Source organism: Notothenia rossii (genome assembly GCF_949606895.1).
Source record: "Notothenia rossii genome assembly, chromosome: 7".
NCBI lineage: Eukaryota > Metazoa > Chordata > Actinopteri > Perciformes > Nototheniidae > Notothenia > Notothenia rossii.
In genome coordinates this window covers 14724618-14750780 of record NC_136905.1, presented here as the reverse complement: position 1 = coordinate 14750780, position 26163 = coordinate 14724618, and the positions used below count along the sequence as shown (strand labels likewise).

Genomic DNA, 26163 nt, shown 5'->3' with positions numbered 1-26163 from the left:
ACAATGCATAAACAGGATTGTACTGTTGATCCATCTGTCTATTTTGTTAATAAATTCAACTTAAATGCAACATAGGCTCCTCCTTAAAAATATAGTAGGCCTACAGTAGAAGGAGTTCATCATTTGGTTGTATGTCGCTAATGCTTTTTTGTTTGAAACTTGAATGTGTAGTAAAGTTGTAACTTATTGTTCACGCCAATTGGTACAGGTATTTAGATTTGACATTGTTGTTGTAGGTATTATAAGCAGTACAACTGAAATAAATATGAATGTACACGACTTTAATGCATTTACTTGGTTACTTACTTTTACGTAACCTGGCAACATCCGCCGATCTGTTTACTTACGCGCGTTACGTACGTACACAGACCACCATCAGACAGACATCATGGCGGACGTGTTGGATCTTCATGAAGCGGGAGGCGAGGACTTTCCTATGGATGAGGATGGTGATGGTAATTTTAATACTTAACTCCACTTAGATCAGATGCTCCATAAGGCCAGCGTTCAAACAATGTGTAAATATTTAAGTTTACTTTAAAACGGAAGTAGCTGTAAATGCTACGAAGTACAAACGCTGACTGCGTGGTGGAAGGCCAAAGAAATGCTAACAAGCTAATATGAAGCTAACAACGCACTGGTTGTTCATTCAAACATTGTTTGTGAGATAGCTAGTTAATAATTGTTGAAAGGTCCCTTTCACAAACCACGTAAAATCATTTTGTATATCCTTAAAGCTATCATTTGATCACACTTAGCATGTTATTAGCCGACGATAGCACGCTGTTTTTGTTTTTTTAAACTTTAGCTAAAGGCTAATGGTAGGATACGCTAATAAAAGGGGACAGGACTTACACTCGTACCTATTTCAGCGTCCTTATCATTTGTTTTGTTTTGCTTTCATGTAATCATCATGTTAACTATTCAAATTATATCAGCTGAGTTTGCATTTTATAACTGTAACTCAACTCAAGTTTACATTTTTCTTTCCCAGAGAGCATCCACAAATTAAAGGAGAAGGCCAAGAAGAGGAAAGGACGAGGCTTCGGCTCAGGTGAGTTACCATTGTTTGGGTTATATTGCTTTATGTTTTCTTCAAAGTTATCCCTATATTTCCTTTATTGTTGATATAACTAACATTGTAATATATTATAATGGGCTCTCCACTTATTTAAACTTATAAAAGGACCACGGACGTTTCGAATGCAGTTTAATGCTAGAAAAGTGTCTTTCCTGCGAAATAAAGGCCTAGGTTTGAATTGTTTAATATCACCAGACTTTTAGCTATAAGTTGAAATGTTATCTTGGAGAAACACACATTGAACATTTTACCTTTTGGAAAAGACATGGTTTTGAACAGAACATAACATCCCTTGAAAGGTCTAATTTGTGTTTCACACTAAGACCATCTTGGGCAGAGAAAGACAGATTTTCTCCTGTAATCTCATTTTTCAGCATGCTGTTAGATTTGTCGTCAGTGCTTGATATTTCTCTGTGTTACTGTTTCCAGAGGAAGGAGCCAGGTCCAGAATCAAAGAAGACTACGATACTGTGGAGCAGGACGGTGACGAACCAGGCCCTCAGAGATGTAAGTGTTGCTGTTTTTCTCTGTAAATTAAATGTTTACACAATTAGAACCAAGTAAAAAATACACGTCACCCTTAAATGCTATGTGATTCATCAAGTGCTTTGTTTAAAACGTAGACAATTCATTACATTTCACAAAACAAATGTTTAAAATCTCTGTATCCGTAACCAGTTTGTGGCTCCTCTAAAATCATATTTGCATTACATTTTAAATGCTTTAATTTGCACATTCAAAACATTTAGATTTAAATAACACAATTTGTCTGATGTACAATAAAGTAAAACATTTTGTTCTGTGTCACATGTGGGGACTGTTCCTTGAGTTATCAGTATATTATGTGTGTTGCTCTTTATTTTCAGAAATGCTTATGTTTTTTTAATTGTGCAAAACAAGCAATGACAAACATTAAGTAAATCATGGAATATAGGTAGAAAGCGGCAGGATCAACACGGTAAAAAAAAAACAGACCCTTACGCCTATTCTTGTTTTTCTGTCTTTGCAGCTGTGGAAGGCTGGATCCTATTTGTAACAGGTGTACATGAAGAGGCCACAGAGGAAGACATCCATGACAAGTTTTCAGAGTTTGGAGAAATCAAAAACCTGCATTTAAACCTCGACCGCAGAACAGGCTACCTCAAGGTGAGACGGATAACCATTCATGTTTCTGTGACACAGCCTCTGGGCCACTTTCTTCAACCGATTTTAGTTGTACATGTACATTATAAACCGTTATGGGGAGTACAACCTTTATTTAAACAATCCAATAGATGTTCAACTTTGATGTTAACCTACTGAGAAAATAAAAAGTCAGTGAAAGAAATTGGTTTTTCGAGAAGATATTTTTGGAATTAAAAATGATATTATAGTTCAGTGGTTCAATAGAAAATGAGACCCACCAATACTCTACACACACTCTTTGTTGGCTTAATTTTAAAAAGGCGTTGTACTGACTTGTTATTAAGACAGCCCATCTGATGGATAATATCATTTAAGATGGCCTAATTATATTTAGTTTGCTACACACCCGCTTCCTGTGAGGATATTGAGCTAATAAATGACCGATTAAATCATCTTCCAATGAGAGGGGAAGAAACACTTGAATTTCCAATCTAACTTTAAAATGAGAGAAACAATTATTCTTAGTTTTCTTAACTATTTCAATATTGCCCTGCAACTGTTTGGCAGCACGACTGTGTTATTTGATCATTTATGGTAACAGTACAAAGCCTTGTACAACAGCTTTGGCTAGAACCAATTTAAAAAATGAAATGAGACTATAAAAGCAACAAACCCTGTGTCAACGTAGCCAGGAAAACAACTGCCCTAGTCACCCTAAATCACACTAATTCTTGCCTACATTAAGAATTATTTCCATATGAAGAGATCACAATACACGTTTCATCCTTCCTGACTGGTATAAGACGTTTATTTTTTGTTGACTACAAAACCTAAACACTTCTATGTTAAGCAGATTTGCTTTACAAGTAAACCATGTTGTCACAGCTACTTGCTATTGGCAAATTGTTAACATAACATATGTATACGTTTTTAATTGCGGGATAAACAAACGTTCGCAGAATGGATCTATTTCTCTAATGGTTTTCTCAAAAAGACACATTGACCGTTACTTTTGCTGTCCAAATGTACAAAAACGGTCCTGTAATCCACAAGATGGCAGCATTGTTTCAGATATGAAGAGAGAACAAATTTGGCCCTGAAACTATTTCTCCACTGGCATTTCAGTACAAGCAGTTTCAAGCCTTACATGATTTAGTGTCAAACTTGAATGTTTTTTGGGTTCTTTTTCAATGCAGTCATCTAATGTGTGTAATGTTGGCTTAGCTTTTATGCTAATCTAAAAACACTTGTTTCCTATTAGAATATAACATTAAAGGGTCAGTAAATCTGTTTGTGAATTTTAATGAAGCGTTGCCTAATTCCCAAAAAGTTTTCCCATACATTGTCATTAACTCACATGCTCTCCTGATGACTGTTTAAGGGATATGCTCTGGTGGAGTATGAGACATACAAAGAGGCCCAGGCAGCCATGGAAGGGCTCAACGCTCAGGACATGATGGGCCAGCCTATCAGTGTTGACTGGGGATTTGTCAGAGGGCCCCCCAAGAACAAGAGGAGGTGAGGGTGCTGTGTTTATTTATTGTGTGTTTCGGCGTAGTGACTGTAACTTCCAGGACCCAAAAGAGTGTTGTCAACATTTATGTTTTCTCTTTGTCATCTGCATTTTTGAAAGATTTCTGCACTATATGCTAATTTTGGAGCTATTTCATGATCAAGCCTTTTTAATTTCTCATATATTGCCTAGCCCTCGGTGTTTGCAAAGTCTGGAGAACCCTGTGCTTAATATAATTTCCCAGTCATTGAACTTTTCCTTTCCCCCCCAGGACTGGTGGACGGAGACGCAGCAGAAGTCCGGACAGGAGGCGTCGTTGAGTTTGGCGCTTGTCATTGGCGTGTCTGTCACTTTGACGGGCAGTTTCTAATCTTCATCTTCTCATAAGAAGCAGTTTTTTCGTACGATATTTTTGTGTAACAGTTGTATGGCACCTAGTTGTACACATTTCAAATATTGGGTTTAGGAAATTCTCGGAAGAGACGAATAACAAATTAATAAATTGGCCTAAAAGCAGCATTTTCATTTTTTTTGTAAATTGATTATGCTGCTTTACAATGCAACTAAAGTTATCTATTCAGCTGTCTGTGAAACTATAACTTTACTTTCGACACCGACTTGCATGTACTGCATTATTATTATTGTTCCTTCAAAATGTTGTATACGTTTCTCAATGTTGCGTGCATAATGTTGTGTTTTGTTTTTATATAACTTGGGGAACATTAAACTTTTTAAAAGATGCGTGTGTCCGGTTGTGTTTTATTTAGCCCCGCAAATGACGTCGATTTTACATCATTCTCGATGACCTCACCCTGGCAGTGGTGCCGCCCCTGTTGTTTTGTCAACCCCAAAGCACCTGCCACTCTGGGCCATCAATGCCACACTCATAGGCTACTTGGACAAAACCCCTTGCCCTTTATTTCTCTGCAGCCAATTGGCAAACGCATGTTTTGTACTCTCGTTCTCATTTGGTGTTTACTCTATCGGGGAACATCAGTCAAAGACTCCGAGAATGACCATTGGTTCTTATAGATGTCAATGAAATTGACTCTACGTTCTGATTGGCTGGATCTTTGTGGGGGCGGGTACTATTCTTCGGTTGACGTTGTTGTTGTAAGTGGTAGAGAAATTACTTTGTCGGCGGTTGTCCGGTCTGGGATTTAACAAGTAGTTCCACCTATGAAGATGATAAAAAGTTAGGAATTGTTGGTATTGGAAACGTGTATGGTATTCGCATGTGGGCACTTGCTGGAAAACTAAATGGGACGATGAGAAAAACATCTGCGAGGCCGTTGAAGGTAAGCAGTAAAGGGATACTCCAGCACTAGCGTCAACGTTAGCTAACGCTAGCTGCTGATTAGCCAGGCTTGAAGCAGCCACTTGCTAGCCAAACGTTACTGTTCAGCCTACTTACCGATACACAAACATGTATTTGCAATAAGAATGAATGAATTCGTGAAGGGGAGATGAAATGGACTATTAGGTGACAATAAAGTTATTTGGCTGAGTGTAAACGGTGCAGGAACCCCATGCGTTTGAACGCCTCAAATGCGTTTATGTAAGCATGTGTATTGTTCGTTGATATTTTGTTTCGAAGAATAGTCGTAGCCATGGAAGCTGGTTTAGAGTCAACAGTTAGGACAAGCCATCACCTGGAGCATGGATATGCATCTGTTTACTAAGCAGGTTGACGAACATAATTGGTTGCTGAACATTACATTAGCTTTACGAGCTGTCAACTAAAGCTGTGCAGGTTAAACAGCTATTCAAGTTGTGCTGAATTTCATATTAGTTGTATATTTGTGCCTTTATCTGTGGTCATTTTTGCCTAAAAAATGAACTTAAATTCTGCAGGCTAGCTTTCATATAGCTTGCAGTCACGATTTAGATGATCTAAGCCCGGTTCTTATTTAAGCTACATTTGTGATGTAACATTCTCTTAAAGCACAAGTTTAGTGAAAATTGTTGGAGTAAACTGTTTACATTGGAGTTCATTTCCTAAACTCTGACCAAAATAACCGGTTTCATTAAGCTAAAGTGGCTAACGTGATCGAGTGAGTAGCAAGGCAGTTTTTCCTAAACCTTGCTGCCAGATATGTGTGACTATACTGCTTGAGCTGGCTGGTCATTCAGTTCATTTGTTTCCGTGCTGGTTTTGAAACTAGGACTTGTGTTATTTGCCGTTATTTCCTACTACACCACGACGACAGAGTGTTGCGTTACACTTTGCCTTGAATTATTCAGGTCTTGTATTGGTCGGTTCTTTTGTTTGCTGGCACACCAGGACAGACCGTCAACACAAAAAGTAGGACATAGGTGCAGAAGTTCTGCACTGCACTTGGCCCACAGGGAGACTATTTATGTTGTTAAAAAGCCATATCCTGTTGGACATACAGGCAGCAGTAAGTAGGAACTTCCACCTACAGGGTTAGTGGGATTTAAAGAAGCTAGGTATTGTGCTGTGGAAAATAAAACGCATCCAGCCCTACCAGCTGTACTCTGGTAGCTAATACTAATGGCTGTCTGCCAGTTATAAAGAACACTGTCGATCATTAGGAGTAGTAGTGTTAAGAGTTAGAATACATCGCTAAATGCTAGTTTTACACGTTTAATGAATAGGATATTTGCCACAAAGTGAGCCACAATAAGATTCCCATTTGATTTAATTCAGGGGCCCGCGACCAATATGAGAAGATATAAAATGCCTATTATGACATTATCACTTACATTTATTCAACTGACAAAAAGCAACTTAAATAGGATTTGAGTCCTTTTATTACTAGGCCTTCAACATTGCTCATGTTTAGGCACTGTTTTAATGTTTAGGAAGGAGAACATTGACGCAATTGTTAACACGGGGAATGTCATAACGAACAGGGCCGAATTCACATTGACACATCTCCCCCAATATTCAGATACGCTCAAAATGTCCCCCCTCCCAATGTATAGCCTAACTGATATACATTTTTTAAAATGAAATTGCTATTCTATGACTTTTTTATTTTGGCTATTTGTATACTTGAAAACCTTTATTTTCTGTTATTGTGAACGTCACCAAAATCATATATTCATATGTAAATTGGTTCCGCCTTGGTTTGTTTATGCATACCTTTATTTTGTACCCGGGGCGTGTATTTGGCTGTTGCACGTCCGAGTCCAGCTTCAGTTCTCATTCATAACACTTCGTTCGATGTCTCACTATGGGATACGCCTCATCGCGGAGCAAATAGAAGCATCAATCTCATTTACGCCAATTCTGATTGGCGGGTGATCTCGACGTCATCGTCAGGGAATCCACCCCCTATAAGTAGCTTGCGCCACGACGCATGCGTCATTCAAACACCTCTTCTCGCTTCAGAGCACATCTCTTTATCGGCAGCCGCGCAGCTTAACTGTCCACAGATGGATCCAAGCTATCCTAGCTAAATTCAGTCGACGGACGCTCGCGAGCTACCCTTAGATATTCTTTGAAGAGAAGATTGTTGGTACTAACACACCAGTTAGTACCACATTCGACCTCACCTTTTTTCCTTTTCTCCTGAAATCGAGAGGTTTTGACTTCAAGCTAGCTGCACACCACGCCGCTAGCTTGTCTCCCTCGCTATCGATACCACGACGGCGAGGACGTGTTCTTCTACTCTCATACCAGAGAAGAAAATAATTAAGGGCTATTAACACACCAGTTAATACCCCTTTCGGAAATAAATCTACGCCGTCGCTTTTCTCCGGACTAAGGACGAGTTGTTAGATTTTTTCCGGCTGAGAGCGTGCCCTCTCCACGCCGTCACCACGGCAGGCAAGATGGACGCCTCTCTCCCTCACACTAGAGGAGCCGGGAACTCAGTTACAAGGCTCTGTGGCTGTGGGTTCAAGATCTCGGATACAGACACACTCCAGGTCTGCTCGTCCTGCCTTGGGCTGGAACACGCCCAGGAGGCTGTCGATTACCCCGGCTCGTGCGGACATTGCTCCGGCTTGTCCCGAAAGAGCCTCCGCCGTCGGCTAGCTAGCCAAGCTAACCTGGCGAGCATGGGATCCCTCGTGTACACTGGCGCGCCGGACGGCTACCAGGACACGAGGGCACCCACCGCTAAAGTCGAACCCCGCACTGTGTCGGTCTGGGGTTCATCTACTGCGGCAGCTGCGAAGCCAAAGTCCCGCCCTGAGTCAGGCTGGAACTCGGTAGCAGCGAGAGACGTGAGATTGGGACCCCTGGCTACGCCAAGCTGGGGCTCCTAGCTGGACCTCACCATGGCCACACTCGCGGACGATATCCTGGAGTCGGAAGGCGTGGAGAACGAAGAGGATTCATCTGAGTTTCTACTCTCCGACTCAGATGAGCAAGAAGAGGACGTCTTCATGCCACCAGCTCGGGCTGCAATGCCGGGAGCGATGGCTGCTCCCCCAGGCGACAGCACACCAGCTTCGCCATGTCTCAGCGTGGACCTGCAGGCCGTGTGCCAACGTGCTGCATCCAGGCTAGACATCTCATGGCCCGAGATGGCCAAGGAGACCTCTAGGTCCCGCTACGAGGGGAAAAATGTGCCCCAAGCAGCGAGAAGAAAGAGGCAACTCCTGCCGTTTTTTCCAGAGTTGCTGGATGAGGTGTCGGTCTCCTGGAGAGACCGGCCCTACAGTAACAAGGCCCCAATCCAGGGTGCCTCCTCCCTGGACTGTGACGGTATGGAGAGGCTCGGCCTGCTCCGCATACCGCCAATGGAAACGCTGGTGGCAGCTCACCTCCTCCCGAGGATGACGTCTGCACCGAGCAGGAACCCCACGCTACCGGTGAAGGCGGACCGACTGCAGTCCACGCTGGCGGATCGAGCCTACAAAGCCGCAGCGTTGTCCGCCAGGGCCCTCAACATCTCCTCGCTGCTAACTGCCTACCAGGCAGAGCTCTGCGGGGATCTGGCGAGCGGATCTGGGCCAGCCTTATGGGACGAGATCGCAGCGGTAACGGACATTTGCCTCCGGGTACAACGCTGCGCGGTCCAGGCCACGGGCAAGATCATGGGCACAATGGTGGTGCAGGAAAGAGCCAGGTGGCTCGACCTGACCAACCTCCCAGACCGGGAAAAGGAGGATGTGATGGACATGCCTATAGTTCCTGAGGGCATTTTCGGCTCTGCTCTGGTCTCACTACAGCGGAGACGGGAGTCGAAATGGAGAGAAGACGAGGCCCTCCACCTCTGTCTTCCTCGGAGGGTCCAGCCGCCACCTACAACGGTCTCATGGCAGTCCCCGGTCCGAAATGCCTCTCACCCTGCTCGGCTTATGATTAGGGGTGCACCGAATGGGAAATTCTTGGCCGAAACCGATACCGAAAATAGGAAACAGTTGGCCGAAAACCGAATGCCGAAAGGCCGAAAATGATTAATAGAAATATATATATATATATATAATGTATACATTTTTTACCATTATTAATTCCAAGTCAAGTGCATTTTCTTTTCTCTGTAGGATAACTACAACAAAGTGCATTCAGAACAAAGCCAAGGTGCTTTAAAACTGCATAAACATCTAGGCCAGTAGGCCTACAACAAAATAGTGTAAATAAAGACTGTAACAGCCAGGCCTTCAACAACAACAAATGCACCTATAAGTGCATGCATACAAATGTGCAAACTGGATAAATCCACATGAATGTAACTATTTACAAATGAAAATACCATTCAATTTCATAAGCAAAGTAGTAAACATTGTATAAAGATACATAAAGTGAAAACTGGATACAAAATCCACAATCAATTACAAATTAAATTACAATTTCAAGAATCTGCAAATAAGGTGGTCTGTCCTTATGAGCAATGTAAACAACATTGTATCATTTAGATACCGAAAGTACAATATATTGAACACTGTGCTGCTGTCATTTCCCCCTAATGATAACCTGAGATGGTGAATTATAACTCACAATGAAAATTGTTCAGGAAAGTGGGTATAGAGTAGACATGTAGAACTAGATAAGCTTATGATAAACCAGCCTTGTCTACTTATTAAGGAAAAGTGGGAGGTTCTTTTTAATGAACAGTAGCTTCTCTGCTTTATCAGCCATAAGTCTGTTCCTCTTCTCATCAAGCACATGAGAGGCAGCGCTGAACAGTCTCTCGCTGTCAGTGCTTGTGATTTGATCTTACTCCGCATATTTGTCTGGGTGTTTTGATTTCAAGTGGTGGAGTAATCCTGAAGTGGTGAAAGTCTTTGCCGTTACACCCCCTCGAGAAATGTCAGCTGAACACGTTTTACAAATCGCAATCTACGCCTCTTTCTCTGATATTTTTAAATATCTCCAAGCGCCAGACATGTTTTCTGTGAGCCAGCCGCGAGCATGGTCGCGCGCCGTGCTTGTCGCCGCCTTTTGATTACGTCATCACAACAACACGTTAGTTTACCAACGTAACCCTGTTCCCTGACATTCGGTGATATTTTTTCGGTGCTAGAACCCTTTCGGCCGAAAGCCGAAAGGGCCTTTTTAACCATTTTCGGCCGATAATTTTCGGCGGACGAATATTCGGTGCATCCCTACTTATGATACCGAGGTAGCTGAGGCAGAAGCCCGACCCGAGTCCCCAGCCCAGGCAGGAGACGGGGACTAGCTGGCCGAGCAGATCTCCGGTTCCGGCAGCAGCCACGCAGGCGCAACCGACCCAGATCCTCAGCCACCTGACGGGAAGGAAGAAGCGAGCAACCTGACGGCCTCCTCTTCTCCCCTATGTGACGGAGCTGCGTTCTCCAGCTCCAGATGTGTTCCTGCCTCGAGAGATGCCTCAACGCCATCCTCAAGTGCACAAGTGTACATGTCTGTAAAATATTGTTGTGTTATTTTCTGTATAAAACATTTCCGCTGACGCATCCAGGCTCAGGCCAAGGGCGCAGCTCAAAAAAATGAAAGAAAAAAACAATAAAACCAATAAACAGTCCGCCTATTGTTCCCCTTTTGAGAGCAGCTACGGCATCTCTCAAAAGGCGGACATTAGAATGGGTCTGTGAAGGCACCTTCGCCACGCGCATGCGTAGCGGCATCAGGGGTTTTGAAGCCGCCTTCATCACGTGCAGACGCAGTGACGACTGGGGCTGTGGAGCCTCCACTGTCACGTGCAGACGCAGTGACGACTGGGGCTGTGGAGCCTCCACTGTCACGTGCAAATGCAGTGTCAGCTGGGGCTCTGAAGCCACCACTATCACGTGCAAGCGCGGTGCCGGCTGGTGCTGTGAAGCCTCCACCATCACGTGCAAACGCAGTGACGGCCGAAGTTGTTAAAAGCACCACCACACGCATGCGCAGTGTCGGTGGGGATTGTCGAATTAAGGTACTACCGTGCTCAGACACTAAAGGACCCCAAGAACGCGACAAAATTGAGACTCTGAGGGTGGGAGACATGTCATCTCTGCTGACTCTAAAGAGAAATCAGCAGGAGATGTTCACAATATCTGCCGGGGACTTTCTCGAGACAGTAACACGAGGCTACGGCCTCCGACCCAATGTCACCCCCCCCCCTCCTCCCTCGCTCTCGGGCATTCTGTACTCACAGGCCCGGAGAGAGTCAACCCGTTTTCTGAGAGAGGAGATTCTCTCACCTATAGAAAACAAGGCTATATCTGTGATACCCGTCAAACAAAGTCAGAGCGGCTCTCATTCCAAGTATTTCCCCGTTTTCAAACGAAGAGGGAACGGAACTCGGCCAATATTTAGATTGTTGAGCTCCAAGCAGATATCTTAAAAGATACGGCTTCAAAATGCTCACTCACACATCCTTAATATGTCTCGTGCAACAAGAAGGACGACTGGCTCACATCAGTCAACCTGGGAGATGCATGTTTACAAACTCCAGCATATTACCCACACAGGGAATATCTGTGACTTACATCTCAGGGTGTCCCTTACAAGTGCGGACTGCTTCTCTTCGGTCTGTTCTCAGTCCGGGAGGGTTTGTACGATGTACAGAAGCCGCGATAACCCCGTTAAGACAACAGGATATTCGCCTGGCAACCTACCTGTACGACTGGTTGCTTCTCGCACAGTCAAAACAGGGGGTTATTACACGGACAAATGTCCCCGTAATACACCTGCTCGACCTGAGTTTCATCATAAACACAGAAGGGAGCATGTTATTCCCAGCCCAGACTGTACTTCCCCCGAGGGAGTTTCAGCACTGGACAGAGCCCTCAGACTGAACCCCGCGCGTCAGGGCGCGCGGAGAGTAGTGGTCACTTCGAGATGCGTAAAATGGCACTGCGCCGCCGGCTGCACCCGACTTTAACTAGTACGGGGAATGCTTATGGGTGCTGTCTTATCGCGAAGAGCAATCTCCACGGACGCATGTCTGACGGGCTGGAGATGTATTTACAAAAGTCGACTTGGGAGGGGGTTTTCTGGAAAAACAGGAGCCTCCAACGGTCGCACGTAAATTACCTAGAGTTTTAGCGGTGTTCCCCACCCTAAAACGCTGTATGTCTTCTCTCAGAGGACACCATGCCCTCGTGAGGATGGATAATACGACAATATCGTATGTAAACCATTAAGGAGGTTTTGCGTTCTCCCCAGTTACATGCTGGCACGCAAACTGATCTTGTGGTGCCGCGGTCGCCTCCTCTCCTCGAGAGTGAGACATGCCCCAGTTGTGACGAACCTCGGGACAGCCCTGCTGCCCAGAGGCGTATCACCATATGCAGACTGGACTTCACATCAAATGGTTGTGAGTCAGCTGTGGGTGTGTCGCGGCTGAGCCGCGATAGATCTGTTCGCATTAAAAATATTATACTCATTATCAGCTGTTCTTTCAATGCGCAGTCTAATACGCACCGTTGGGCGTAGGCGTACTCGCACACGTTTGACCTCCGGTTCCACCGTGCGAATTCCCACCCCTGGCTCTGAGAACCCATCTCTGACCAGAGTGAGAGAACAGCACCACGCATTGATCCTGATAGTTCCACACTGACCTGTAAGGTACTGGCAGGCGGGGATTTATCAGTGGCTGTGCGGTCAGCCATGACAGCCCCCCCCCCCCCCCCCCAGGGACATTCTTTCCGGGGCGGGGGGGACGATGTTTTCGCCCACACCCGGGGTGTCTCGTCCTATGGACCTGACCCGTAGGTGGTGCAATCTGAATACAGTGAGTCTCCCGAGGGGCGATGAGCACTGCTCAGAGTGCGAAAGTTTCCTCCACTGTGTCTCATTATGACTGAAAGTGGTAGATGGGGAGGAATGATGTCCTTAAAAGAGGACACACCTCTTTTCAATGTCCCGGTGGAGTGATTCTATCATTTCCACAGGACCTAATTGGAAGCACAGGATTTTCCAGGTCACTAGTGTCCTTATGGGACTTGACAGTGGTTTCAGATGGGCTCACTCGTACCTCATTTGAGCCTCTGGGAGAAGCTGTCATGAAGCATCTGTCACTAAAGAGAGTGCAATCACTGGCTCTGGCATCCGCCAAGCGAGTCAGTGACTTCATGCGCTATCTGTGCATCCTCCACGCACCTAGTTCGTACCAGGGCAAACTAGAGTGTTGCTGAGGCCCAATCCTACCTTTATCCTAAGGTGGTTGGTTCAGATACCCCAATTGACATTGAGGAAATTTTCTTCGCCGCTCTGTCCCCCCGGGGAACAGCAGTTGAATTTGCTATGTCTAGCCCGTGCTTATGCACTTATGTGGACAGATCAAGGGAGTTTTGTGTCATAATGACCAACTCTTTGTGTCCTGGGCTAACCCTTACAGGGATAGGCCCGTTACGAGGTGACGGTTCTCCCACCGAATGGTAGAGACCATTGCTTTGGCCTATACGAGTCGGAAATTGCGGGCACCTTCGGGTTGCGTGCTCTTTAGACTCGGGGTCTGGCTACACCCTGGGCTGTTTGCTCAAGGGTGTTTCCATCCAAGACATTTGTGCAGCGACGGGCTGGTCCTCGCCGCTCACTTTTGTCCGCCTTTACAGGCTAGACGTCTCTGCTCCCAGTGTGGCCCGAGCAGTGCTGGGCGCCCCGCTGAGTCAGAGCTCTACCTGTTCTGGTTGGTTTGGTGATTTTCGAGATAAGCTCGTCTGGCAATACGATAGTTACGATTTCCCATAGTGAGACCTCGAACGGAGTGTTATGAATGAGAACTATAGGTTACTAACGTAACCCCAGTTCTCAGAGTAACATGAAGTGAGATGTCTCACCAGACGGCCCTCCTTACTATGGTGAAGCGAGAAGAGGTGCTTATTTTGAATGACACATGCGTCGTGGCGCAAGCTACTTATAGGGGGTGGATTCCCTGACGATGACGTCGAGATCACCCGCCAATCAGAATTGGCGTAAATGAGATTGATGCTTCTGTTTGCTCCGCGATGAGGCGCATCCCATAGTGAGACATCTCACTTCATGTTACTCTGAGAACTGGGGTTACGTAAGTAACCTATAGTTAGCGTTGATGCTCTATGCAGGTCAGTCATGTTTTAATTTGCCCTCCATCAGTTCTGGTATCTTTTTCTAGTCAGCCCTAAAGTAATCTATATTATTTTATTTCGTAATGGTAATGTTAATGAGTCCTCCGGTTTAGCTTCTTTGTGTAAATAACTTGTAGTTCTGTTGTTAAAACCAAACTTTTCAGGAATAGTAGCTAGGGGAGTGATTTGTAAAATATGCATAAAGAAAAAGTAAATCTGTTTACAGTTCTGTTTCATATGGGTGTTGAGAGATGTATCTATAGATTTATTCCCTAATTTGTCTCTCAAAGTGCACCAGATTGATCAATTTAACTTCCCGGGAGGGCATGCCCCCGGACCCCCCTAGAGGAGGTTAGGTCCAGCACCTGCCCAAACTCCCCGTCAAATTGTCCCACCCACATTGAGGATGCTTAACGCCCATGCTTAAGACTCCGTTTCGTGAATATTGTTGTTTTTTGTCCCCCAGGAAATTAGTATTCAAAATTTGATTACATTTTTGGGCCCCCCCCAATGTTGACTCCGTGGTTACGGCCTTGATAATGAAGGCAAACATTAAAGAGGATATATAAATTACTTTACTTTGCATCGATGATATTAGATTGCTGATCATTGAATCAATAAATGGATCCACATTGATGTATTGTTACACCCCAGTTAATATGGCTGGTAGGTTTGCCTGATCTAACATCCATGCGTTTATCTTTTCTTATTATATCCTTACATATCCGTTCCGGGAACCGCAATGCACTGTCGCTAGAAGATTAGAAATATGTTCTTATTCTGATGCACTGCCTATTTCAAGGTGTGTGAGGTGGTACTGTCAGGATGCATTATACAAGTACTCAACACTTCAAGGAGCATATTGTTGCTAGCAGTGCAGAGAGCACCTCGGGCAAGTATTTTAAGTAGTCGGCTGTAGCATCCTTCCCTATGCAATTCAGACTCCAAAAGGTTTTTTGCAGTCAACACAGCAAAGACACAGTTTATCTGCTTTTTAAACGATAAGAGCTTGTTTATGAATGCTTGAATGGCTCTATCTGCAGATCACGGCCAGTGGATAAATCCATTCGCAAGCAGCTGTCTGTGGCGCAGAATACATTTTGTCAGCCTTTGTTGGTCTTTGATTTTCTTAGAACCATTTGAATTTTGATGATCCAAATGGAAATGTGCAGCTTATCATGCAGAGATCTCCAACAGTATTCAAATGGGCTGCCGTAAGCACTTCACAGTAGCATCTGTTTGAAATGGTGCAGATGAGTGGGGATGAGAATGGTGAAATGTTTTCACTTTTATCTTTAATTATCAGTATGCACTTGTAATTCCTGTTGAGAAGGATGTGTTAAAGAACTGTCATTCTGTCATCCATATGCTAGACCTGGTGGCAATAAGATGATTGGCACACTGTTTTTGATGTGACGCATAGCAAAGCCATATCATTTACTACACAATGGACGTTAGAGCAGCAAGGAGTCTCTGTTTTTAGTTTCACAAAGCAAAGAGTTACTTTAACTCGGGAATCATGTTTTGTCTGGAGTATTTCTCAAAGGTTTTTTGTTACTTTATAAAGTATCTCTCAAATCCCTAATATATTTAACATGGAACTTGTTAACAGTCTATGTGCAGGACGGCTGTGGCTGTTTTGACTGCTTTGGTGTATATAATGTTTCACAGGGTGACCATGCTGCTTCAGCAATGCAGAGAGGGCATGGAAATGTAAACTTGTCTCTTGTCGGGCTCCCCCAAACAGCTGCTCTCTGTGTGTGTGTGTGTGTGTGTGTGTGTGTGTGTGTGTGTGTGTGTGTGTGTGTGTGTGTGTGTGTGTGTGTGTGTGTGTGTGTGTGTGTGTGTGTGTGTGTGTGTGTGTGTGTGTGTGTGTGTGTGTGTGTGTGTGTGTGTGTGTGTGTGTGTGTGTGTGTGTGTGTGTGTGTGTGTGTGTGTGTGTGTGTGTGTGTGTGTGTGTGTGTGTCAGGGACCCAGTGTCTGTTTCAGAGCCGGGCCCATTTGGCCATGGAGGTATTCCCAAAGGATTTCTCAAACACGGTCAGATTAATAAATGAGTAGATGAGTGCTTCTTCAGGTTAGTAGGACAAACACATGACTTTTGTGTTCAGATCATAACAGGCAATAAAGCAGATTAGCCCCTGCTTTTTTGAGGACGCTTTGCGGCTTTTATTGTAATATAATTAATCATATTTCTATTTACATAGCACTTATTGAAGAAAAGTTACAAAGTGTTTTACATAGTAATCAAAGATCACATACATGAACCACCATACGCACCATAGGAAAAAACGCATAACTTGAAAAACAGCATCAAATAAACACAGGGATGGCAGTGTGATTAAAGCATGTTTTAGGCTTGGATTTAAAATAAGGCACTTTATCAAGATTAGGAAATGACATATTATGAAACTCACATCCATACAGTACCCATACACCTTATCTTAATCTGCGCCAACCAGAAAGACAGTAGCGGATGTGATACCAAAGAGAAAACTACCTTCGTCCCCACAGTGCCACAGTGAGACGGGGATCAATAGGTGGCTTGTCTCCGAGAGGCCTCTGTGTGCACTCCAGACTGCAACTCATAAAACTCTGTTGAGCCCCACCCTCCCCAGCATGCCTGTTGGCCTGCCAGTCGGCCTGCCAGTCTTGTGACACAGCAGCCAGCCAGTGCCCAGGGCTGTTTGTGTCAGGGTGGAGAGACCTCGAACTCAGGCATGTACCTGGGGTGCCAGCAGCTGCTTGACTTTGAACAACACGTTGTGGATAGTCAGCCTGCACTGAATGCTTTGGGATTACGTTGAGATCATTCACACAGTTATTATTACATTAGAAGTGACTGTGAAGTGGGATGGAACGCTTATATGAGGAAAGCTATAGCCTTCTGAGCAGCCATAATCCCATGCAGCATGAGACGCCACTCCCACAAGAGAAGCTTTGGTAATGAGAGCTAGCTGTATCACTTGCTCTCAGAGTATATACAGCTGTTACAGTACATGATTCAAATGAGGCTTGACTTTTAAGTGAATAAATTACAATAGCAAAAATGGCTGCAAAGGTGGATCATTTAACGTTGCATGCCCCAGACAGCATTGTCTGTTGTGTCCGTCATACACCTGATGACTGCTGGTGCCATTCCCCTGCCATTTGTCAGCTTTGCTCTAAATTGTCGCGTTCATGTAGATATGTTCCTTTGTTCTTAAAGTGGACCTAAAGTGCTATATTTGAATAATATAGTGGAGGACCATATCTATATAAGGCATATTTATACTTTTTATTTTTCAAAATACCAAACAGATCATGCATTTTAGCCATTCCTCATTTCGCTCAATTTAACACTGTCTTTGCATGGGCTGATTCTGTGAGAACAGCACCATCTACAGGCCTGGCATATGTACTACAGCGTCTCCAGCGCTTTCCAACGGCAATGTCCGTGGCTGTCTCCTCCTGATTGGTGGAGATGGCCCAATAGCCGTAGCGCCACTTCTGTGACGTCATAGAAGTGTTCAAATCTGGATCAGTCTGTATCAGATCCGTTGCAGCCCCTTTTTTAGAGATTTGGAGGAATGGAGGAAAATAGAGAGGGTTGTGTTTTCTGACACTTGGTGAGTTCACTGGAACACCGGGGACACATATTCATGTATAAAAGACGTACAAAAGTGAATTTTGCATGATAGGTCACCTTTAAACAATGTAGTTGTTTTCGAACAATGCTTAGCAGTAAAGGTGATAGTTTGCCTTAAAATCATATCCAGATATTAAAGAGTAGTTCTGTGATAACCATATTTTTGGTCTTGTTGTTTTTTTTGGCATAAACACCTTTCTTTACGTAAAGCCTATGTTTATATTTGTAAAATATTGTGAGTGGCTATTTATGATGATCATTGTCTTCTTGTTACATTGAAACATGGTTTGCAGTGGTTCACATGATATCATTTGGAAGCTATGTTGCTTTAGACCATTTTGCTAGTTTACAATCATATCACTCGTATGATCGTGATTAGACACATTTTTATCACATGAAGATTAAGCCCGATATTATCTTGAATGATAACATATGGCACGCCGCTAAACCTGCAGATGATTTGGACTCTTGGGAAATATTACGTTGAAAATACAACAATGTGCCGCTTGCAGAACCCCTGTTATTGCTGACAAACAAGCTCATTGAATCCTACCTAATAGGACCGATATTTGTAATAAACCTATACTGAGACTTAAGAAAGCTCATAACTTTGGTTTCATTAGATAGGAAACGAAGCAAACCAACTGATGGATTTGATGACGTATTGGCTTGTCTTTGCACCTGTCAGACTGTCTGTAGCCAAAGTGTGCCAACATTGTTCAAGATGTTTATTCTCAGTCCGGTTACACAAGTACAATCATGTGAAATACTTTTACTGGGAGGCTCCATTAAAGAAAAAGAGTAAATTATATTTGTAAGAAGACACATACAAGCAAAGAATGCTAGTGAATACAAATTGATTCAAGGAGATGCATATTGCACCGTTAAGGGAGCAATGTTTGATTCACAGCAGTGTAGCAGGTGAATAATAAGAATTTTGCCGCTTTATCAGCCAGTGGGTGAAATTGAAGTTTCCTGTGCGACTAGAAGACATCAGTCTCTCACTGCCCTGTAATCCCACACACAGCCCTAATGAGGAGCCTGTCACCCATAATGACATCACACAGGGAGTGACGTGGAGCTGCCCGCTGCGTTCAGGGCCCCGCAGCACGTGGGGATTCACATGAGCATTAGTGCGGCGCGCCCGCAGAGGCTGGTGTCGGTTTAGCCACTGGCTTTACATCTAGCTTGGTTGGCTTCACATTCAGGCTGACTTAGCAGCAAGAGATCTTGAATCTGAATCAGTCTTAAGATGCAAGTCTTTGCTCCATTTTGTGTATAATGTTAAAGCCTTCTGCAAGCTACTGTCTCGCTTACAGCCCTCTTATTTTGTCTTGCATGAGTGGAACAAATTAAGTCCTGAAACATCAAAGCCTTAGGTCCAAGTTAGTGTCTAATAAATGTCTCGTATTCCTCAAGGCTTCAAATGCAAATTTAAAGCAGCCGTCATCTTTCTTGCCTTCAAAATGGGAATTATGTAATAATAAGCTCATTGTTTGCACACTAAGCAAAATGAATATTTTGGCATCATTGACAACCGAACCAAGACTTTATTTTGTTTCCACTGTATGGATCATGCCAGAGAAACCTGATTGTGGTAGTTTTTCTGCTTTGGATCTTATACGTCCTTTCTTTTTAACGTTGGTGTGTTTTGAATGTAAATGGCACTAATACATGGTTGATTCGGTTAAGGATAGGATGCTGTAGCTTGTTGTTTTTTTTAATGTATCTTTGATCAGAAAGTCTAGATTTAAACATGAAAAATCTGACCTAAACTGAAATCCTTTGGTTTCAGAACAGTTAACTGCCCTTTAGTCACTCGTTCCTGCTTTACTGTGACATTATATTTTTGTACACGTATTGCCATAGCCTTAATCCTTCAGTATTAGCACCATATACACATTTGATGTATTTTAAATTACTATGCATAGTCATACTTCATATTTCTTAGTCACAGTGTCCCCACCCTTTGCTAATAAATAGGCAGTACTCAAATGGATGCAGAGGCTTGTATTTCTTCACAAAATCTAGAAATCAATAAAGAGGCCGGCAGGGCTGAAGGAGGACTTCTCTCCCACAGAGTCTGGAGTTTAGGTTGGAAGCTTTCTGTAGCACTGAAAGCAACACATTATGTTCTCCAAGATGTGTCCAGTGCAACGTGTTGCTCTCCCAACACGTTGCACTGGATGCTGTCTTCAGCAGTCACTCTTCATGACTTGTTTTGAGTTTCTTTTTTTGCCCACCTCTCAAACAGTAATGCATTGAAAGCAGATTAGCTTCCACTTCCCTCTCACACTTTGTGTATCAGATACCCTCATTACATTTTCTGCTGTTTCGGGTGTCAACTGCACAGACTGTGCACAATGTAACGCGGTCTGTGTGTGGAATGTGGGAATGCCACTTATGGTCCCCTATAGCCCTCGCCACAGCGCCCTGCTTCATGCAGCGGTTAATTAGCACTCCTTCGCTGGTGATTAATGCGCCTGACTGCAGTGACACGCGGCGGGCACCAGCTAGGAACCTCTGAGCCCAGCTTTAATATCCCTCCAAATAAACTACCAGAACATCAGAAAGGAAGAACATGTGGTCTACAGCAAGATATAGATACAATTGTAATCACAGTTATTATGCAGAATTTTGTCTTATTAAGATATGTAATCTATATATGAAGAATTACAAGGTAACATCCAGGTTACACTCAAATCTGTCCACTAATTATTTAGGAAGTTTGACAGAAATCCTTTGATGTAAAAACGTATTCCTAAAGACAGAATAGAAGACAGTTTAATGCACTTTTGAATGTTTCATTTTAGAGGCTCTCAAAACCTGTGAAATATTTTTGTGATATGTCACATTTGTTTAGCAAAGAATTGTTCTAATGTATCCATATTTAGAAGTAGAATTCTGGAGAATAGAACAAAGTTGTGCCCTAAAATTCAATTCTGGACAACACTGTGAGTGTATTTGTTCCAGACATTTGGCTGCTCTGCTGTATTTTAGAGAACTTGGGAAACTAATTGAATTGTCTGCTACATCCAGTGCTACTCCATGACATCAGCTCTCAGACTGTTTGATAAACACTTGAGCTCAGAAGCTAATGCTGCCAATTTCATCTGGCTGGACATGACTGTGCTCCAGTGAATATCAATCCACATCAGGCTAAAGGGAAGCACTATAAAGCACTGCGATAAGTGTTTCCGCCAGACCAGGGCGTCCACCCCGAGAGCTGTCCCTTATAGATGATATCTCTTTACGTTAGTAATGGAATTACAGCTCTTTTTTAGTGAGCCGGATCATTTGACTCGGCTCACTAAGAACAAGAGCCGGCTCTTTTTACCACAGTTTCCCACGGAACCTCAGTTTCACCGTTTTGCTCATCGCATCCAAATCGCGCACGTTCCGTGTTGTCCTTTGCCAGGCACCGTGGGTCCAAGATACGAAAAGCTGAAAAGAGGCCGATGTCGGAGAAACGATCTTCAATACTCCAAAAAGAATCCCACCAGGCTCCTTTGCCCCTCCAACAGAGGGATGTCCTTGTCCTTTTTCCTTTTCGTCATTTCAAGCGATAAAAACTCTTTTTTTTTTTTGACGCCCTCGGCTCGAGTTCAGTGCGTTCCGAGCTGAATAAGGCAAGACGCCCCCCTGGCGGAAACACTGACTCTGAAGTCTTCCACTGACTAGGTTTTGTCTAAAGCCATGTCTAACTTTCCAAACCCAATTTACGCCTTGTCGCATAAACAGTGGAACAACTGGAAGATGAGTTTACGTCATTGCAAACTTCACTTGAGCACATCCTGTTTGTGAATTGGTGCCCGCCCTAACTGTACTTTCTATACTGTGTTCAGAACAGTGAGTACTCCAGGATACAATTACCTTTTTGTCAATCACTTGGGTGTCACGCTTTAAGAGAACACACAACGTCACCAGTATATGATTGTCGTTAATTAAGGCATAAGGCGTTCACCAGGGGCGTTTTGTTCCTGTAAATGTTTAAATGTTGGTTGTTGGCTGACTTTGAACTTTTCACAGTGCAGTCTTTCTATGTTTAAACTGTGATTATGAGCACATTATTTTTAGAGCATCTCAAACAGGAGGTTGCTCTAATTCTGGCAACTAAGAGATTAGGTGGTGATTCTCTGTTTACATTGCTACTGTAGTTATGCTTAGTTGTTCTTTCTCGGGTTCTTATATACTCAGAGACAGCAGTCTTGTATCTAAGGAGCATAAATAATAGTAATAATGGAGCCAAACCACTGTCAATGTGTTCTTTTTCTTTATGGTGTTTTGCTTATTTTTATCAGATTATCCTTATTCAGTTTCAGTAGCTTAGTCGTTAGGTTCGAAGCTGCTGCACAATGAGTTCAAGGCATATTTTGGCTTCATACACTCAAACAATAAAACCAAGGTCAAGTACGTTATCTGTAAGCAGATCTTGTTTTCCCCACCTTGTTTTGCCTTGAGCTCTCATGGAGAGAAAGGCAGGCTGTTGAGTTCACATGGATCAAGTTTGGATGTTTCTGAGCCAGCAAGCAAGACAGGGAGGCCGCGAGAGGGATGTTAGACTTGGCACATTTTTGTGTGATGACTGGACAGCTTTCGGACTGGACCAGCTCGAGTGGCACGGCCCCGAGAGGGGCAGGCATGGAGTGGAATCTCTGACATCAGCTGTGTGTGCATTCAGACTGGTGTTGTCTTACACATTACACACAGACGCCCACAGCTGGTGGTCAAGCCTTCATCACGGCTGGAATGTGCGTGATATTCATTATCGTAATAATAATATAGCTGCTTTAAGGTATTTTCTGAAACATGTTTTGGTTTCCTTGTAAGGAGCCCTCTTGTTTTGCTATTTCTTGGTAGGCTTGACATTTCTTACAGTGTAGTCTGAGTGTTGAAAAGATAATTAATGTCCTTATTTGGGAAGAAGATAACCATTCAGTGCTGCAGCTGCATCAGGGCTCATTGCTCCACTAAATACAAAACTTGGATTCAACTGAAGAAGCATTTTCTTAAGCTAATGGACTCGAAACGGCCAACTAGCTCCAATAATTCACACGTCAACCGAAGCTCTGTGGATGTTTTGTTTTGCTGCAGTTCAGTGGGTTGTATTGATTTCTCTCCAATGACCGGCTTACTAGTATATTTCCTTTTTGTCTAGGGAAATGCTCACGCTCCAATTGACTGTATTGATTTAGAGATGTAAACCAATAGCAATTGAAAACGACAGCCCCCTCCCTCAATGCTGGTCAAGCACATCTGCTAAGCTGAGTGGGAGAATTAGTGAGGCAGCAGTTTTGCAAAAAGAACAGGAAGTAATATCTAGCAGTGCCAAGCTATCATATTCTTTACATCTTGTTTTGTTTGAGGTTAACTTTTACTCTATGCCGGTCAACATACAGCATAAGTGAATGTTTATAAATAAATGTATTTTAACGTTGAATAGAGGCACAGCATTGATTCGCTAACACAAACCCCTCTCTCTGCAGTGGCCTTGTATAAGCCCCAGGGGGTATTTACAATGCAATGCTTATCGTGTGCTTTATGCAAGCCTTTGAGAATGAATGTGCCTACATCACACTGTTCTGTATGATTCATCCAGTTGCCCTTGAAGACAACTGATGTTGCAGAAAATTACAAAATTGGCTAAGATATTTTCTGCCTTTTCTTCACAGGCAGAGCAATTTCTCTTGGCCATAAAAGGTATATTTATTATGTCTTTTTTGTGGACGTCAGTAAAGACAGCATAGCCTTTCCCTATAGAATTAGATGACGCTGTACCAAGCAAGGATTTTGCATTGCTGTGCTCTGTTGTGCATTTTCTTGTCCAAGGCTGTAGGGTCCACTGATTCTTTTTTATAACAAGCCCTTTTGCATTATATATCAAGAGGGACTGGTGCAGTGCATCCTATAGCAGAGATCATTCTTCCTAGTGTGTGTGCAGCAGTGCCTTTGTACTGATCCGTTCAGCTGAGAGAAACTTTGGAAGAACTGGGTAAAGGGCTTGGTTTCCCTTCATTCCTCAGCCAGCGATCAGCCTTCTTCCCAGCTGTAGCTCTTGATGTTATGTAATGAGTCAGTGTAGGCTGCCTGGGCTCAGTCAGTAACCAGATTACACCCCTCCGCAGATAAAGGCGGCTGAAGGACAGCCATCTTACCACACCTTTGTTTTTCTTCCTCTTCTGCATTTCTGCAGTAGTAGGGTGTTTACTCTGATTGATTGTTCACAGCAAACCAAGCCCTATAAAAAAAGCTTTCTCTTGCTGAGAAAGCAAATTTAAAAAGGAAGAATTTGCTTAGCTCACCCCTGTAATTTTGTATGCATGTGACTGTGGTTTTAAAGTCAATAAGCTACGCCTATCTTAGATACTTTAAGAATTCAGACGGACAGCTCCGATACTTCAGACTGATTGAGACAGAAGTGCATCAATCATGTGGAGATTTGAGTCGCTCTAAATTCCCCTCATTAGCTTGCATTAAACCCAGCTGGTACTGGATCTTTGCCGTCGATATTTGACATTTCTTGATCTGATAACGATATCTGGTCTGATGGTTCTTATTTTGTAGAAGCCCGCAGCATAAACAAATAGCTTTATCTTTATAGGGAATCTCTAAGACCTCTTTTTCAATGATTTGTGACCAAGATACTAAACAGAACCGTTTTCATTTTAAAAGTCAATCTCCTCAGTAGGGATGCAACTAACAATTGATTTTATTGTCGATTCATCTGTTTGATTGTTCTCTACATAAATAACTTAGTCATCCTCAGATGTATTGTATTGGCAGCAACTCAAAGATGTCGAGTTTACTGTCATACAACAGAGTGAAGAAACCAGACAATACTGATATTTAGAAAGCTGGAATCAGACAATTTTGACTTTACTTTTCTTAAAGAATTACTTGCCAAATAGCTCTCAGTTAATGTATAAGTTGACAACTGATCAAGTAATCTTTTCAGCTGTACTTGTCAGTGCACTGAAGTAGGGGTGCATACCGGTTCTCGGTATTACCGGAATACTGGTTACTGGCGGCTACGGTACGAAATCAGATCCGGTTTTTGATATATATATATTTTTAATAAAGTGAGGCGTAATATCCTTAAACCCGCGCCCAAACCGCCAGCCAATCAGATCTCACGTCTTGCAACAGCTTCGGTGATTGGCTTGATTGCCAAGCAACGCCCTTCACCTTCCTCCCGAACGTCTGAGCTTTTCGGTTCGCTTTCGTTTTTTCATTAGCTCGATGTCTGCACGAAAATCTAAAGTGTGGCTGCATATGACTGCCAGTCTGAATGGTGGGGTCCGTAGCCACTGCAAGAAGTTTATTTCTGGGAAAGGCGGCAACACATCCAACCTCTCAAAACATTTGCTACTGTCACATAAAATCAGAGTACAGGAATGTACAGTCTTCAAGTGTTTTTTTCATTGTTTGTTCAGTGCTAAAAGGTCAAAGTCCCACAATTAATTTTAATATTCATTTGACATGTTAACTATATTATGAAGTGCTTCATGGGAGTAATTGCGCGATGATTAAATTTTCCCCTTATGCAACATGAAAGTATCATGATATCTATCGGTCGAGTATCTGTATCGTTCAGTGGTATCAGTATCGATATCATAAAAAAGTCAACGATATGCATCCCTACACTGAAGTAAACAACACTTTTTTCTGAATTAACCTTATTTGGCACATCTGTACGGCAATTTCTACTAATTTATTGGTCGACATATACACTGCTGAAACAGATCTACAATAAGCTAATATTTTGGATTCATCGTCTTAATTCTCGCTGTTAGTACTCCTTGTGCTGTCCAAAGGTTTTGATTACCCTCCCACCATCACAGGAGTGGTGATGGAGCCCTGTGGGGCAACGCTTATCACTCACTCCACCAGCCACATTGCCCTCCCCTGTTTGCTTACCTTATGCCCTTTATCTCATTACTCATGGTATTGTGAGGCTGACGGGGTGTGTTACTCTCGCTGTGATCACAGGAAAGGTTTTTGTGATTGAACCAAAATAGAACTGACACATGTATAGATGGAGTCATACATCACGTCCGGACCATTAAAGGGAAACAGAACAACTCAGTCGGCCACATTTGGTCATCTCACCACAAACTGCTCTGAGGGTGAAATAAATGTCAGACTGGTGGTCATTGTTAAGTATCTATTTAGAGGTAGTCTACGCCTGTTCTTCCTTGTACTTTCCTCTCTTAATTGTCCCATCTTTAGCTTCTCTAATGGGACGTATAGTGAAACAGAATATCACGTATCATGCTGCATCTACAAAGTGATGCATAACAAAGCATTTCGAGCACAACACGTTTTGCACATTGTAGGCGAAAGGCTGTCTTTCTGCCTTTGTGTGTGTGTTACACGTTTTATCGT

At 43.3% G+C, this 26163-nt stretch overlaps 2 protein-coding genes across 3 annotated transcripts in view; both read left to right on the top strand.

Annotated features, from left to right (window-relative positions):
• The first annotated feature begins 318 nt into the window (after positions 1-318).
• On the top strand, positions 319-4459 carry rbm8a (RNA binding motif protein 8A). Of its 2 annotated transcripts, none has more exons than XM_079640473.1 (6): positions 319-455; positions 995-1054; positions 1511-1588; positions 2091-2227; positions 3588-3724; positions 3991-4459. In XM_079640473.1, exons 1-6 carry the CDS (start codon positions 389-391, stop codon positions 4037-4039), a joined length of 528 nt encoding a protein of 175 aa, XP_079496599.1. In that variant the 5' UTR covers positions 319-388; the 3' UTR covers positions 4040-4459. The 2 variants fall into 2 exon arrangements, with proteins under 2 accessions (XP_079496599.1, XP_079496600.1); XM_079640474.1 differs by having other exon boundaries at positions 352-449.
• Positions 4460-4828: 369 nt separating this feature from the next.
• Positions 4829-26163, top strand: part of otud7b (OTU deubiquitinase 7B) — a 47258-nt gene continuing 25923 nt past the window's right edge. Inside the window, exon 1 of the mRNA XM_079694587.1 lies at positions 4829-5017. The gene's annotated coding sequence lies outside the window, so the exon portion shown is untranslated. The remainder of the gene's footprint in view (positions 5018-26163) is intronic.